Source organism: Lissotriton helveticus, chromosome 11 (assembly GCF_964261635.1).
Source record: "Lissotriton helveticus chromosome 11, aLisHel1.1, whole genome shotgun sequence".
Classification (NCBI taxonomy): Eukaryota; Metazoa; Chordata; class Amphibia; order Caudata; family Salamandridae; genus Lissotriton; species Lissotriton helveticus.
In genome coordinates this window covers 168,278,457-168,296,594 of record NC_136072.1, presented here as the reverse complement: position 1 = coordinate 168,296,594, position 18,138 = coordinate 168,278,457, and the positions used below count along the sequence as shown (strand labels likewise).

Genomic DNA, 18,138 nt, shown 5'->3' with positions numbered 1-18,138 from the left:
GCTAAACTGAAAGCAATGAGCAGGTGCAAAAGTTCAAACTTAACATTAGTAACATTCACTCTAGTGCTTCCTGAGGGGCCCCTCCAGAGTTTGCAACTATTCTATGACCCTGCTATGACCCAAACAACAGGCTCATAGAATAGCTACAAGTAGACCATAAAGGTCCTGTGAAAAAAAATTGCACTGCAACAGAAAGCAAATTACAGATAAGGAAGGAAGCAGGTGCCAGCCAGACTGGAACTTTCAAAATAACTGACACATTAATCAACCCCAAATTAATTCATGGCAGTTGAAGTAGGGGAGGTGTGCTTGCTTTTTTCAACCCCCATAAACTACAGTGATAAACAAACCTAATGGGTGGCAGTGAGGATGTACCAGAGGGTGGCATGGGTGTCCCAGAGGGTGGCAGTGGTGAAACAGAGGGTGCTGTGAACCTGTGATGATAAACCAGACGTAGAAACAACATAGTCGCGGCCGTTGCGAGCCAAAATCCGCGCGAACGCTCGCCAACACAAAAAACGGGAAAATCCGCAAATCCGCGAGAGTTCGCGTATTGTCGCGGATTGCGAATCCGTAAATACGCAAATTCGCGTACGCGAGATCCGCTAGATCCGCCCATGCTTAGTTGGGAGTGGGAGCTGTGCTTTCACAACTTAATGTAGATGGTCAAGACCAGCCCATTGCATTCATTAGCAGAAGGCTGACCCCCAGAGAGAAACGTTGGTCAGCCATTGAGAGGGAGGCCTTTGCTGTGGTGTGGGCCCTGAAGAAGTTGAGACCATACTTGTTTGGCACTCACTTCAAGATTCAGACCGACCATAAGCCCCTCTTATGGCTTAATCAGATGAAGGGTGAAAACCCCAAACTGCTCAGGTGGTCCATTTCCCTACAGGGGATGGACTTTATAGTGGAGCACCGCCCAGGGACTGACCATGGTAATGCAGATGGTCTCTCCAGGTACTTCCACTTAGAACATGAAGACACAACTGGTCAAGGTTAGTCTAATGTCCCTGCGTTTGGGGGGGTTGTGTAGGAGAGTAGGGTCTGCTATCCTATGGTCACCCCAAATTTTTGCTTTTTGCTTCACTGGTTTATGACTTAATGTGGCTGTGGGCCTGCTAATCAGACCCACAGCCTGCTGTTCTCTCTCTAAATTGATACCCATGTACTTTAGGTGCATAACGAAATTGGAACTAGTTCACCTTATTGGCCCCTGTAACAGTGTACCCAGGTACCCAGGGCATAGGTGCTTCCAAGGCCTACCAGGGGCTGCAGCATGTATTGTGCCACCCCTGGCCTGGCCTCCATATTTGACACAACTGGCTGATCACTCAGCTGGGGTAAGTCGGTGTAACCACCCCTTACTTAGGTGTAGTATGCCTATACCTAACCTAAAATGGACACATATGTTCCTATCAGTCACTCCTATGGAAGGCCTCATCAATCCTGGAGGCAGAGTGCTTGGAAATATGTGAGATGGTGCTCTGGCATGAGCTGAGCCTGTCTGCAGCTTTCGGAACCATGTCCTTTAGCTGTTTCATGATATTGCCATACCATATACTCTTAAGTGCACTATGAACCTCGCGGTTAAATGCTATATTGGGTTTGGCTTTATCAAAGCATGTCGAGTAAGGTGTCATACGAATTGGAATACTACCCCCTCGCCAGTTCTGGCGACGGGGGTAGCATTGCACCCTTCTAGAGGGACACGACATGTACCTAGCCTGAACCCCGGTTAAAGTTAAACGGAGCCTTAGCATCCCAAAATGGATGCTGCCACCACAGACACAAGTCTGACCTCCTGCTGCTGGGAGTCCTTCCAGCGAGGGCAGCTTGGACAAAGGGTTTCCTGCCTGGGGAGGTGCTAGCACCACTCCAGACAGGATTTTGTGTATTGGGTAGGACAGGGCTGAATAGAATCAGACATGCCTGGGGCACACAAGGTGTCCCTGTGCATAGGCCAGTTCAAACCGGTGCTGGGGCTTTCCAGCCCCAGTCCTGGCGCGAAACTGGACAAAGGAAAGGGGGTGTAACCACCCCCCCTTCCTGGTTCCACCCAGAGGAGGGACCTAGTAGGTGATCCGGCCCCCCAGATTCGAATAAGAGTGGGAGCTGTGTCCTGAGACTTCAGATCATCCTGAATCAACTTGAAATACAGAAGAAGACTGGACTTCGACATTCTGCTGCACAGAAGACGGAAGAGAATCTCCCTTGTGGCCAAGGAGTGACCACCCTGTGAACACAGGCACCAACCAGCAACTCGACATCTGCTTTGCCGCCGCCTCCCGCCGGAGACCGAGCCCAGAGCCCGACAAGACCCAGACTCCCAGACATCTCACAGCCCGATCCACAGTCCCTGCAAAGAAGGGACCCGTGGAGGCACCGAGAGACGTGGGACCGGACCTCTTGGAAGACCCCTGAAACGCTGACTGCGCAGCATCAGAGGCACCCTGTGCTTTGGGGTTTGAGAAGCCCCAACCTCGAGCAGCCCTTGCACCGAAGATCAGCCCCCCAGCATCTCCACGATCTGCGTGGGGCCCTTTTGCACTGTGCCACTCGATGCGCCATCCCGGCCACTTGCCACTTGGCTAGCGGCCATCTTGGCGACGAAACCTTCAACTTACACTGCGGGTCTGGTTGCTCCAGACTTGCCCTTGCTCCTGTAAAAAGGAGCACCTGCTCTGACCTTGCTGGTCCGAGTAACAAGCCTTTTATGATTCCTGCGTGGCTTGCATTAGCCAAGGTCTGTTTGCTCCAATCAAGTTGCCGACACCGCCAACAGCGAGAAGCCTGCGTGGGACAGCTCGTGACCGACTCCTGGACGTCTTCGACCCCTCGTGTCCACGTGGCTGCAGAGAGAAGCTACACCTCGACGCCTGTTTGCACCCGACATCGCCTGGTTCCACTCTGGTTCCACGGTAGTCACTGGCTAGTGACTTTGAACATTGTCCCCTCTGCTTTCAGGTCTTCACCTCTTCAGATCCACCCTTGGATCCACTGGAACTCTTCACATCGAGTCGCCTGCAGCATCTTCAGCTCCAAGCACCATCGACCTGCGTGACGAAACCCGACACTACTTCGACCCTATGCACCCACTTCCTGTGGGTGAGGTAACTCAGCTCCGCCGGTGTTCCCACACTGGTACACACCTCTAGTGTCTGTGTCTAAAGTTTCATCCTTCTAGGTCACTCGGAAGGTTCCTTTTTAACTAACTTTGTAACTTTTACGCACCATTGACATTGCGTTGGTAAAGCGTGCACTTTCCGCACTGCACCCGAGTCCCGCGGGCCTTTCCCGACTTCTTCACTGCTAGTCCCGAACAGCTCCAGCGATTCCCCAGGCCCTAGGCCTCTTCACTTTCCCCATAGTGGTTCTTATACCACTATTTTAGTATATGGTTTAGGTGGCCCCTAGGGCTCATCCAAAATTGTGCAACTTTTGTGTATTTAAACTGTGTTTTGTTTTAACGCATTTGCTTCTGTGCTCATAAAGAGTATCAGGGTTATTTGTAGAAATAAACCTATATATATTTTCAATATATATCTGTGTGTTGTCCTTTCATTTGGTATTCAAGGGATTGTGTATGGTAAAACAGCTTGCTTCACATGCCTTTACAGAGTTTAGCCTAAGACTGCTTAGTCCATGCTACCCCTAGGATAGCTTGTCTATAAGGTTGACTTTACAACCTGCACCATAAGGGTTGCTTGGCATGGTACAAGGTGATCACTAGAACTAGTGAGCATCATATACCAGGCCAACTTCTCACAAGGTTCATGTGAAGTTGTCTGCTGGTACCTCCTGGAGAGCTTCTCCCCATCTGATTGCTGAAGGTCTTCCGTCAGACCTCTGCTTATCTCAGGCTAGAGGTGTTTCTCATTACTATGCACATGAGGGAGAAAGATAACTCTTAATAAATCTTGTACATTAACTGCTGTTCACCTTTGTTAACAAGTTTAGCATTAACACAATACTCACAATCTCACAAATTAAATATGACCCTTTCAATCAGGGATTCTGGTGACTGACTGAATCTTCTAGATTCAAATTCCGTGCCAAATTCTAAAGAGCTTATTAGTTGGCTTGGTACACAAAGAGTTTTCAGCAAAAGTTCCAGTTAGTTCGAAAGATGGCAGGAAAGGTTTGCGAGGTTAGTCCAAAGAATGAGATAACTGGTATCTTGAGATCCTTATCAGTAGTAAAGTGTTACGCTTTTGTTTTTGTGTTTTTTGTTAGAGCACTAACCTGTGTCTGTCTTTTGTAGCGATGTGTTGGCTCACTCAAAAATGATGCTTATGCTTTGTCTTTGTTCTTTTCCTTTCAGGATCATGGATGCTGGAATTTCCGCGGATGCAGGATTGACACAGGACAGCAGAAGGTAAGGAGGAGTTTTTAAGGGTAGGGCGCCAAAGGCTGGGAGGTGATCTTCAGGGCGGGGTTGCAGAAATGCTACAGAAATAGGCGAGGACGATGTTGAAACACTCCCTTCAACCAAAACGAAGCCAAGCAGAGTCTCGTATTTGGGCACGGAATTTATACTGCACCAAAATGGCTGTTGCTGCCATGTGATGGAAGGAAGCCTCGCAAGATTTCAGATGTTAGTGAGGAACACATTAGATGATCAGGATCAGGGGCCTCGGGGGAAAAGAGTGTCCTCACTATCTTGGGCCAAAATTACAAGGCCCTGGTGGATAACCTGCAAGAATAACATGAGACAATGTCTTACAATACTGCTGGGTGAATAGCCTGCATGGGCATGGGCCACAAAGAATGACTAAATTTGAGTGACTGAATGGACCTGCAGGTCCAGAGGAAAGGCAATATGCTCGACTGCCCGGTATCCAAAGGCACAAACCACTCTCAAGGGGGTGAGAGAACCCAGAGCCCTGAAACCCTTGCTTATCTTATACCTCTGGTGTGTGCAGTGAGGGAATGTATTCCTTCATTCGTTGTGCCCGGAGTTTACTGGCTACCAATTTATCTGTTTTGTTCCCCATTTCATAAAACATCTGTTTCAGTCTTAGAAGTGTTATCTTTGCCTTTTCAGTTCTTAGGACCCTATGTTGCCCTTGCAATTTATTACGTTCCCTCTCTGTTGGCCTGGTGGGGCGGTTTTTATGTGTGCCATCTACTTTTTCCAGCTCCACTATGAGCTGCTGTTCACTTGCCTTTGATTGCTTTTTTGATTGTTTTTCTGCAGGCTATTAATGATATGGCTGCATCCCAGTGGGTCGTGTGAGAGTTATTACTTGGGTTGTTTTCATTAAAGTAGTAACGTATGGTTTAGGCCAGTTGTTTCCTATGGACCTCATACCGCACAAGTTCAGGCCGGAACCTCCACGTTCTGTGCCTATCGCCCCTCTCCTCCCAGCCATATATCTGCTTGGCTATGATGTGATATAGTTCCCCTTTTAATGCGAATGTCAGTGACTCTAATTATCAGGTCCTGGGAAAGGAAAAACATATCCATTCTAGTATATGATTTATGAACCTGAGAGTACAATGTGTACTCGTCGGTCTGTTGGTGGAAAGATCTCCAGCCATCTATCAACCCCATTGTGCTTTCAACTTGCGGAAAGCCGGTCTTGTGGCCTACTTGTTATGCGGTGACCTATTCCTTTCTGGATGCCAAATAAAATAAAAATCTCCACCCATGAGGATACTCCCCTCTGCCGGTCCCACCTGTGTGGATAATACTAATTCTAAAAGCACTTCTTGACTGGTATTAGGTGCAAATATGTTGATGATTATGTAAGGAGTGTTATCTATTAGGCCTTGCAGCACCAGGCTCCTGCCCTCCATGTTTTCTGCAGATGTTGGATCTATTTTTAAAAAATTCTCATGATTAGAATTGCCATACACACTGTTTCAGTTTCCCCTGAGGGCCAGTATTGTGTCGGATAGCCCTTATGCATCATTCCAAACTGGTCTTGATTCAAGAGATGCGTCTCCTGTAAAAATATAATCCGCTTGTTGGTTTAGAAAGCGACAGACCATGCTCCTTTTGTATGGTGAGTGAAGACCCCTAACATGCAGAATGATGTACTTAATGGTGGCTGTTGTGGTAGACGTTCTAAGGGGGCAGCAGCCCTTCTATTGTGACCCATCTTGTAGAATGTATTGTGTTAATCCTGTGAACATAACTACATTAATTCACTTAACAAAAACATTTCCTTTATGAATAGGGGAAACCCCTAAGCCTATGTAGATGCAATCAGTTGTCTGATCTTCTCGACCTCCATGTTGCAAGCAGAGGCCGGGTTGCATAGTGTGTATTTGTGTGTCTGGTCATCTGGGGTAGTGATGACATGCCTTCTCCCTCCCACCCCACCCTGGTATCCTCCTCCCGCACTATCTCGTCAGTCTCCCCGGCTTTACATGTTGGTGTGGCAGTCCCATATAAATATACCTTTTGGATCTTCACTCCTCATCATTCCTTCCATATCATCCCTCTTTGTGGTCCTCAGTGCCTCCATCAGTTTGCTTGTTACTTCCCGCATTTGGAAGTCCATCTGATGACCTCATTTCGTGATTACTCTAGTTATATCCTCCTTTCTTTTCCTTTGTGTGGTAGCCCTTTGTCATGTGGCCACTCTCCACGTTGTTCCTGTAAAATGTCAATGTGGTGTCCGTCTTCTGTCGCCGCTCATCACTGGTTTCTCTTGCTGCTTCCTCATAGTCTGTAGTGGTCTCTCTTCGTGGTTGCTCTCCTCTCTTTCCACAAGGATGCCCAGCATTTGCCGCCCTCCTCTAGAGTTTTAACCATTCTTTTGTAGCCCTTCCACATGAATTGTAGGCCCTTCGGAATAATCCATCTGTACCTACTTTGCTTCTTATTCAGTTCCGCAGTCACCAGTTTAATGGCTCTGCATTTTTGGAGTGTGGTCACAGATAGAGCCTGAAACAGGAAAACGTCACAGTTGCTATACAGAGTTGTCCGTGATTTACGTGCTGTCACCATTATGCGTTCTTTCATGGGAAAACCTGTGAGTTTTTACCATAACGTCCTGCAGTTTTTTTTCCATCTCTGATGTTTTACAACCCACCCTGTGTGCTCTCTCTGTGCCAATAGTTGGGTTTGCATCTGCTTGTAAAACCGTTCTGAATTGTTCTGTGATGGATTTTGTCATATAGTCTCCTTCCGATCCTTATTTTAAATTCCAAATGCAGAAATTGCCACACCTTGATTTGTTTTCTAAGTCTTTGCATTTGTTTGCCAGCCAGGACACTTGTGATTCAATGTGGCCTGTTTCTGTCACCAAGGAGATAAACTCCTCAACTCTGTCAATGTGCTGGCCAAGCATTTGCATATTGGTTTTTATCTCCCTTTATCTCTCTTTTTCTATCCTAACATAATATAGAGTAAGGTGTAGGAGAAAGAGCAGAAAAGGTGAGATTAGATAGTCAGTCCCATTTCCAAACTAGTTAAACTAATTGTATACATTGAATAACTTTCATTTTGCTTACTTTTGAAAGTAAGCAAAACGAAAGATATTCAATGTATACAATTAGTTTAACTAGTGGGACTATCTAATCTCACCTTTTCTGCTCTTTCTTCTACACCTTACTCTATATTATGTTAATAGTTAACTCTGTTAGTCTTGGTGTCAAAGTGAAGGCACACATATCATGTTTAGCCTGTTTAGTATGTTGTTATCAAGAGAATGTATTTATATTAAGAAAATAAGTTCTCAGTGTATTTTTAATTATTGTTTTTAGGTAAATCTGTGGCATTTCCTGACGAAGGCGCTACTTGCTCCGAAACGCGCGTCGAAGATTCATTTTCTGCCACCCTTAGTTTTAATCGCATTTTTATGACATTTATGTATGGAGAAATTCAAATATTTTCAGCATAATTAATGTACTATGTAGTGCCCTTAATATGATATTGTTTTTAAAACAGTATTCATGTTTAGATAATTTTTGTATTGAATTAATTGAGATTAAAACATTTATATAAATACAGAAACGTTTTTGGTATTTTACACTGTGCTCTTTTTCTCAACTTTAAGTTAGTTTGTCACATTGTGATACATTGCATATTGCCTAGGAACGATATTATCGATTGCACTGGAGAGCTACCTACAGGGATCTGGAGAGCTACCAGTAGCTCAAGAGCTACTTGTTGGAGGAACCTGATCTAGACTTTCTTTAAACATTATTCAAAAGATGATCATTTTAGAAGGTAATGACATTATTTTGCCAATCAAAAAGGGGGGGGCTGAGGTGCTCAATTAGTTAGACTGTTAGGCCTTGTGAAACAAATGTAGCGCTTAACGCCTCTAGAGGTAATAACATAACCTTAAACGGGACAAGTTGTTTTCATGCTAGGAAAAAAGTAAGTCTTGAGGAAAAGGAATTCATTGTTGTTTGATAATGTCATCTTTATCCGTAGGAAAGAAAAAAATGCCCAACACGGGTTTCGCGATTAATAGGTTACAAATATCGCTTCTTCAGGGCCAACAGACTAAATATTTTGATAACACCACCCAAAATGTCACAACAAATACACGATCCAAAGTAGAAAGTATGGAAAGGTAGCAAGAATCAGAAAGAAGATAAATAAAAGCATACATTATAACCAAAGTCCGCACACCTAAATTAGAATTAATTCAAATTAAAAAAAGGAGAATGTATGTCACAATCACAATAATTCACAAAAAAAATAGACAGAAGAAAAGTTTAGAAAAATGAATACCATTATGAAAAGAGAGCATTTAATAACAGAGGCGTATCTTGGTCAGTAAGCTTGGGGGTGTAAGCTTCAAATTTCCCAAAAATAAGGCTGACTGTCTTTCTAAAATACATTATGAGAAGCATGACACAAGGAGGGAATAGGCAGGAAAAAAAGAGAGGAGTGCGGATTGTCAGGGGTACTTAAAACACAATTGTATTCAAACTAAACAAGTTTTAAGGCAGAGAAGAGAGTGTGTGCCTGTGTGTGTTTTTGTCTATGTGTGCATGTAAAAATCCAGGGTAAAATCTAACAGACACCTTACCAAACCGTACCCAACTAATACAAATACACTTTTTAGGGGGATGCTGGGGACAAAGGGCTGATGTGCACCATTTTAACTCAAACAGCCATGTTTGGTATCAGAAGGCTTATTTATACCCATAATGGGGCTAAATGGCCAAGAAAGGCAGTCATCACCTTATCGTTATAGTTGCTGCCTTGAACCAGGATGACTGACTGTTGTCTGCACGCAGTTCATTCCAAACAACAAATTCTGGATAATAAAACACTACAGCCAATCAGATAACAGAATGACCTTGTCCTAGAGACAAGACATGACAAGGGGATTTACTAAGATTTTATGTCATGTTTGCATCACATCGGCACAAAATCTTTTTTTTCCGATTTACTTTCCAGCGCTAAACTTGTTTTAGTGCTGGAAATAATCTGAAAGTAACACCGAGTAGTGCTTGGCGCTGCTTTTCATTACTTAGCGTCTAGGGGGGCGTACCATGGGTGGAGAATGGGCGTTCCCATGAAACCACCCAAGGTTTCTGATGCTAAACACTATTTACTAAATAAAGTAGACTGAGTTTAGCGTCAGAAAACTGCGCCCTTTTGAAGTAGGCGCAGGGAAGGAGAAATTTTCATTTCTCCTCCCTTTTCTGACTTTGTACGTATGCTGCACTGTACAGCACACATACAAAGAGGGAAAATGGTTTGTGAGTTCATGCATAGTATTTTGTACTGGGAGGATACCCTTCCTGTCAAAAACCTATTCTAGACCCGTAGAGTCATCCTTTCACCAAAGCGCAAAAGGTGTCTCCGTGGGGCACAGGAGCTGATTATAGCGCCGGTGCTAGGGAATGGGGAGGAGGGTGCCATATTTCAGTAAATTTGTCACTCTCCTCCTCTCTCATATTCAAGCAGCCAGCTGCTGCACTTCGCTGTGTGAAAAAGTGGTAAATCTGCCCCTACAAGTCTGGATTATCAGCCATGCCAACGGTGACTTCTCTGCTTAGTGGGTGGAAGCTTATTTCAAGTAAAGCAAAATTGCAGGGGTCCTAAGCATGGGTGATTTGTGGAATTGAGGTATGGATTAATGTGGTCAGAACTTCAGATGGTCTTGCATGACCCATTGGAGTATTTTATGAATATGTGCTTCATTTCTTCTGTGTGTGCGCGTGCGTGTGTGTGTGTGTGTGTGCGTGTGCGTGTGTGTGTACGCACACGCACGCACGCACTATTGCAGCTGCCATATGCGTGGTACCGGTTCTTGTTATCAGGGAGGTTTGAAGTGCGGCGGCTTCCTTTACACTATAAAAAAAAAAGCTGATGCTAATGTTGTATGTGTTCTGTGTATTTGAGGGAAGCTTGAACTGCTGATGTCTGTGTGTGCAAGGGACGCTTGCATACCTGAGGTGCAATGTGTTTTGGAGGGAAGCTTGCACTGTTTTGCTTTTAATAAACCTGCTATATATATGCAAAATAATCTTGCACTGCTGATGCCCATGTGGTACTTTGCCAGTGTTTGCAGGGGAAAGTTGCAGTGCTAATGTGTGTGCGTTACAGAGAAAACCTTGCACTACTGATCAACATGTGGTACCTACTCAGTTGCCTGCCTGTATATCTGTGAGGGTAGCCTGCACTGCTGATGTCCATGCTGTACCAGGCCTGTGTGTGAAGGAAGGAATAGTGCGCTGCTGATGCAAATGTGGGATCATTGCTCAGTGCGTGCGACACACTTGCACTCCTGATGTCAATACTGTGTATGGGGAAAAAAGATATGTATATATATATATATATGGGAATGAATGCCAGGCCACTAACTAACTGGAGTGGAGTTAACTGAAACCTTCTATTTAGAGTTTCCTGAGTATTATCGCCTGTGGTCTTAATCAATTGTTGACTGTGCCCTGTTATATTTAATCATGGTTATCCCTTGTTCTTGCTATTTTTAACTGATGAAATGTATTTTAAAAATGTATTTGTTGTCTTTTATGGTGATCAATTTTTTTACCGAATAAAGATATTCACACACATATAGTATATACCTGCCCTACTGACGCATGTGTTGCGCCTGTTCTTTTTCTGTTGGGGGAATGGGGAAACAGAATGCTGTTCTGTACTTGTTCTGTGTTTCAAGGAAGCTTGCATCCATCTCTGACCTCTGGCATCCCACTTGATCCTTGTGCTCTCCCCTTACTTGCACATTGTGCTCTCATCCCGTTGAACACTATTCTCCCACCACCTTGTGGTACTGATTTCCCTGCCAATTGCACTCTGCAGTCCCACAATCGTACACTCTGTGCTACCACTTCATTACACCCTATGCTACCTCACATCCATAATAAAACACAGCATTAGAAGCAGCATTGCATGTTACCCTAGTGGGCGTGTGCTAGCAGCGTATGCAACCTCACAAACAGAAAGTGAAACCAACAGCAACCTAAGAGTCCCAGGCCTATATTTATTATTTTTTCAGGCAGCGCAATGCAGCAAGCCACCTTGCAGTGCTGTGTGAGAGGGAAAGGGCACAAATGTGCCATACTTAACATTATAAGGCACATTCCTGTCCTTTACTAGCGCTGGTGCTCTTTTGACTGCCTAGTACCAACGCAGGTACCCTTGCGTCATGGTGTAAGGTTACCTGCTTTGTAGGCGGGGTAGTTTTCGGCCATGAGAGACACCTTTCTACACAAAACCAATTCTGAGAAGCATTTTCCGCCTTTGATACGTGCTGCAAAATGCAGCACACACAGAAAGAGGAAAACACGAGGAGAAATAAAGATATTTTTCGTCATTATTCCTCAACTAGGGAGGCGTAGCTTTTTGACGCATTACCAGGTCTACCAGTAATGGTAAATCTGGGAATGTGCCAAAGAACACACACGATCCACCCATGGAACGCCTCCCTGGGGAAGAGTAATGCAAAGCAGCATTTTGCACTGACGTTACTCAAACGTATCAAGCCATGCAGGGCCACGCAAGGTGGCTTTGCTTGGCTTGATAAATCTCACCTAGGTTGTACGTTGTCCTCCTGTATCCTTGCGTGGCACAAGGGCAACACAAAACCGTGATAAATCTAGCACCTGGCTTGTTGAAAATGAGATTCCACTATTGCTACCCATGTGCTAACTCTTCTGTGTATTATTCAAGCTATTTACCATCTTTCTAATACACGAAATCCCAAGCGATTGCTGTTGTTTTTATTTACTACTTACACAATTAGTAGTTCATTTAACCCCTACGCTGCGGCGGCAATTCCGCAGCAGCGCTAAGGGGGTGGGGCGGCCGCACGGCACTCGCGTACTCGTGACGGAACCGCTCCGTCACGAGACGCGGTTGCGCTGTGCTTATGACTGAGCAGTTCCATCACGACCTTGCCCGCTCTTATGAACGTTCAGCGCAGGTGCGGAATTGCTGCCACGCAGGTGCTCCGAGCGGGCCGTGACGGAACCGCTCCGTCATCAGCACAGCGCGGCCATGTCTGATGATGGAGCGGTTCCGTCACCAGCAGGGCAGGAGTTAATGTTCCTGTAACATATGGAGGTCCTACCCTGCAGAAATAGTAACATTACAACTCAGCGTTGAAACTGGGCCAGGAATTTGGTTCAAATAAATATGCAAACATTCAATAGCACAGCTATTGCATTTTACACGTGTTGTATTGCCATTAGTTTCCACCAAACCTTTGCTTCTGGAAACTCTTGATGGCCCAGTTTGGTACCGGGTGCATTACTACCACACTTCACAATATGTATGGTAATGGTACAACTGTGCATAAAACAATCTGCCCCATTTCAAACCATAAAGTATCACACTAAACGATTGCAGAAGTTTTCAAATTATAACCGTGTTCTTAGCAATGAATCTTCTTTTTATTTTTTTACAAAAATCCTATGTTTCACGTGCTGTTTTTGTTGGTGCTTTATATACTTTCCCACCTATTTAATACTTTTATTTTGACAATATTTTATGTATTTTTTTTTATTTTTCCCCAGGTACACCTTTTTTGCTCACATATTTTAATTGCTTATGATAAATATGTTTCATTTTCTAAATGACAATTAATATTATTTAGTCATTTAATTTCACAAAAGCCTGCAGCGCAAAAGCTTGAATCACAAAAGATTTTTTTTTTTTAAATGTATAAACCTTAATACTGTCATTTAGTTGTCTCCATGTGCCAGTACCCTTGAAGAAGAGAGAAAAAGTAAAAAGGTAGATGCGAGGGGAGCAAACGAAACAAGCAGTGGCAAAACATATAGGTCTGACTTATAATAGAAAGAGGCTCCTCATTGGTGAGGTCGTGTCAGTGGCATTCTGGATGGGAAATTGGGTGAATACAACAATGATACAATTGGTAGACGAATGGATGCATAAAGGCAAGGATACATGACCAAGTGCATGGTCGGATGACTGAGTGACTGTATGAATGAAGTACCTATTTATGCATCCATAGTCATTCTTGCATTCACCCACTCGCCAATCCATAATACCACTCACACAAACTCACCAATATGACACTGTCTCTCTCCCCCGCTCTACTTTCTCTCTCTCTGCCTCTTTCTTTCTCTTTAAGTATGAGCCAGACTTACTGGCATTTCAATAGATTATCTGAAAGTTGTTTTGGGGTGAAGTATTTCTGAAATGAGATAGAAAGAACTTTATTTTTGCAAAAATATAAACATACATATGCCTTACTTCTCAAACTGCAAAATCTGAGAAACTGTCAAAAATACTTTATTCAGCTCTATTTGAACCATAAAGTGTGCACTAACTAGTTCATTTACTTTAATTTCCATATACAATTCATAAATAAATACATATTGCTTTCATTAAAAAAGAAAATGAACATGATACATGTTTAGTATTTGCTACGTATCCTAAGTACAGTTAAAACATAGTTGAGAACGACATATATATATTATCAATGTTTTCTAGGGATAATAATTAAGCCAGAGCGGTCTCATGATCCCTGATTATCTCTGCTAAAAGTAATGGCCGAAGCAATTGCCTTCTCTCAGGAGTATAAAATGTGCAAAACAGAATAAAGTGCCTGGTGCTTTGCTATGTTGCACCATCACAGGGGCACAGTGAGTCCTTAGTAAGCTATACTGAATACTATTTTGCTGAGAATCTCTTAAGCTACAAGCAAGTAGCCACTTACATGAAGAACACCTGATTATGAGTGACCCGAAAAATGGCCTGGATTTTTCCCACCCTCTGAGTACAGATGTTGGTGGTATTGGCAAGTTTGGGGTGGAGAACACCTGGGTCATTGCAAGTGGGACCCTGAGGGCCCCCTTAAAATGAAAAATTACTGAGGGCATCTGTATTTGGATCACTGATTTCCCCCATAATTCCCTATTTTCCCCAGATTTTCACAAAGAGTATTTGGCTGCTTGAAATCTCTATTTGAAAATAAATGTCCCAACCTGGCTAAGACTGAAAAAGTTAGTTTATTAATAACTTTTAGAGTGCGAGGTCTATTAGGCGTATTGGGAAATTCAACAAGGATCAAACCCAGGAACACAGTTTTATAGCTTAAAATGATCATTTCTCACAAAGATTATAGTAGGGGGCAGTTTTACAAGAAAGTGACGCATGTGTAGAGATGCGTCACTTTCCCTACGCCACCCTGAGAAACCCTTGCGCCACCATGGACGCGCCATATTTACAATACGCAAACAAATGATGGATGGAATGTTGAATAAATCATACATTCACCCAGAGTCAAGAGACCTGGGCTAAATCCATCGTTCTTTTGCTCACCATGCCACCCCAGTTTAGACCCAGCCATATGCAAATCAGTCTTGACCCTGTGCCTCATTTGAACAGTCCAGACCGAACTGCCAAGCCAGGTCCTCTCTGGACCGGAGCAAGCATCCTGGGACCGGTTTCTGGGTATTACCCTTCATCAGCCAGGCTAGCTTGAATCCAGTGGCACAGTGAGCATGGGACCCACATCTGGGCATACCCATTCCACTTAGTGTGAAAAGTGCTACGCAAACAAATGATGGATGGAATGCTGAATAAATCATACATTCACTCCCAGTCAAGAGATCTGGGTTAAATCCATCGTTCTGGCCTGGCAGTTCGGGCTGGACTTTCCCATTGGGCGCAGGGTCAAGACTAATTTGCATATGGCTAGTTCCAAACTGGAATGGCATGGTGAGCAAAAAAACACTGGATTTAGGTCCAGATCTCTGTACTGGGGTGAATGTATGACATTGTTCTGCATTCTGTCCATCAATTGTTCTTTTTGCATATTTACAATGCGGCGCACCATGGCACAAGGATTGACAGATGTGCCAGAAATTCTGACGCATCTGCTGGCGCAAAAGTCATGGATTGCTGGAGTCACTGCGCAAGCACGACGCAACTCCAGCAATGCATGTTGAGGACAATTCTCATTGTGCTACGTAACTCCTTAAGCCGGCTTTAAACATGCGTAAGGTTTTGACGTAGTGGCATCCTAGAAGTGGCGCAGTGAAATCTTTTAGATTTAATTGCGTCACTTTTAGGGGGCTTTTCTGCCTGGGAACGCCCACCCTGCATATATTATACCTGACGCAGGTATGATGTCACGCAGGGCTTTACAACGTGATGCATCTCCATAGATGCGTCACACTGTAAATGGGCCGCATTTTTACGCCGCCATTGCATCACACAAATGACGCAAGGGGCTTGTAAATCTGCCCCTAGATGTTTAAGTCTGGTATGAAATCTGTAAAATGTTTTCAAATGTGTTTTGGTCTCTTTACTGGAAAGACATCAGATTGCCAATGTCGTTTCTAACATTATTCCTCATAATTAGTTCTAAATAATTGAGCAGACATTGTGGGATTTACTTAGTAGTATTCAAATCACTTCTGCAGAATTAGTTAAAATATGAACTGCAATGCCTGCTAACTTTGTATATTACTGCACAATTGCTAATTTTCTGAGATAGAGAAAAACTAATTATGTGAACCCAAGGGGCTATTTGTGTTGGATTGATCACCACTCAAATTGCAAGTTTGTATGTTGATTTTGTTTCATTTTTAGTATTTGAATACAAAAGTCAAACCAAAGGTATTTTGACAGAAAAGTGAAATAAAGAATTAAGCACTAAAAAAGGAGAGCCCATCTTAGAATCCCTTCAGTGCTCTTAGATTACATTTAAAGATTTAAAAAGTGTGACTTCACTTTGCAAATCAGGAAGGGTTAGACGACTTCACCCTCATACAGGTCTTTGCCCTGTCACCCTTGCTGTTTAGTTAAGCTTTCCTTGGTACAACTCAGTAAAAAGTAGGGCATCATATGCAAACTCTCTTAGAATGAGGCTCAACTTCAAATCATCATCTGCAATGACTGATGAAAGGCAATTCTGGCTCATGCTGTTCTATGTGTAAAAGTCTGGCCACCAAACAATGACGTTCGCTTAATGGTAATAAGACGTTGCTATTGATATTGCACAGTCTCCATCTATTAAGTGGCCACCAGACCTCAGCCCTGCCCCTGCTCTGGTGTGTGTAGTATGGGATCCGAAAGTCCTACTTGACACTGATTCGCCCCACCACAGTCAACTTATTTAACTAAGATACGTATGCTATGGCCAATGTTTGGTCATTACTGTGAGGAAATAACTTTTTGCAGGTTCATTCCCACTCTTTTGACCCCACTTTTGACTAGTAGGTACTGGTGTAATGAATTTGTAATGGACTGGGACCTGCTGACCAGGCCTCAGTACATGTGCTCTGACCCTTAAAAAGATATATGTCTGTTTGGCTTATCCACAATTGGCATTAGTCAATTTATTTGTAAGTCCCTTGCTTATGGTACCAGGGGTACCCAGGGCATTTACGTTAAAGTGTCCCTTGTGGACTACAGCACTATTTGTGCCACCACAAGTGTGACAAAGCAAAAGCCGGTCTCCCAGCCAGCCAGCGAAGAATGGTAGAGCATTTTTTCACAGCTAATTCGACTGCTGTTTAAAATATAATAATTAACAACAAGGGGTGGTGATGGACAGAGTCTCTGAATTAAGCAGAAAACTCTCACCCAGTCAAGAGATCAGGGCTAGATCCAACACCGTTTTTTAGCTCACTGCATCATCCCAGTTTCAGAACCTGGCTGTATGCAAATTAGTCTGTTCCTGTCCCAGTGCATGATGGGAACAGGGCAAACCAAACTACAAAGCCAATTCTTACACTGGAAAGGAAACAAGCTACCTAGCACCAAGGCAGTGTGCTATATATTAAACATTTTAACATGCGTTTTACATGTTCCTACAGTAAATCCCCCAAATTGTTGTTTTTACTGTAGAAAGGCTAGGAGCCTCATTGGCGAGTACATGGTTACATGCTGACAACTAAGCTGTGCTAACCTCTGAATGGGACTATGAAAGTTGGTACTTTAAGGTATCAAAAGAATTATTACATTAAATTCGACTTGATGCCAACATTGAACTTAATGTAACTTTTGAGTATATGCCAACCTTAAAAAGTTGAGATTCTGTGGCCCAAAGTTTTCTAGTGACTGGTTACGGTTGCTAGCCACAAAATAGCCTTTTGCCCTTATGTGGGGAGATGTGAACGACTCCGAAAACAAAAGGCTCCCATTGGAAGATGTGTCACATCTCCCTGGCAGGAAAGTCAAACAGGGTGTGAGCCGAAAAGGTGAGCTTTAATGGGGTAGCCGTCTTTGAGGGGCAAATGGTGAACACACAAGAGAGGCTGCTCTTTTCTTCTGATAGACAGGTTAGCATTGGGGACAGTGCAGGGGAAACAGTTGCCAAACTAGCTTTCCTATAGGTGTATATCCCTCAGGTAGCCGCACAATTAGGGTGGGCTACCAAACCCCACACACCAAAATAAGGGTCCTGCCATCTTGGACGAGGGCAAAATATTGCATTCTGGGATAGCTAGATGCCACACTTTGCTGGAAGTCGTCATCAGGTGGGGAGCAGACCTGGTAGCCCATTGGCAAGCAGTCACCGCATCCACTGAGAGCAAGTTGTGGGCATAAAAGTGACACCCAGACCTGACATCGTGTCTGACTGAACAAAATACATCAGAAGGACTCCCCTGCTGTTCTCTGCACCTTCCAAAGACAGGCTGCACAAAGACTGTACTGCACCGCCTGACCCTTGGGCTACAAAACAGAGGACTGTTCCAGTGGTGCCCTGCTCAAGGACA

General features: G+C 43.9%; 1 protein-coding gene across 1 annotated transcript in view; it reads left to right on the top strand.

Annotated features, from left to right (window-relative positions):
- The window catches only part of LOC144790759 (uncharacterized), a 65,821-nt gene that overhangs the window by 31,285 nt on the left and 16,398 nt on the right, over nt 1-18,138 (top strand). Inside the window, exon 2 of the mRNA XM_078665461.1 lies at nt 4,322-4,375. Within this exon, the coding sequence (XP_078521587.1) occupies nt 4,322-4,375 (54 nt within the window). The remainder of the gene's footprint in view (nt 1-4,321; nt 4,376-18,138) is intronic.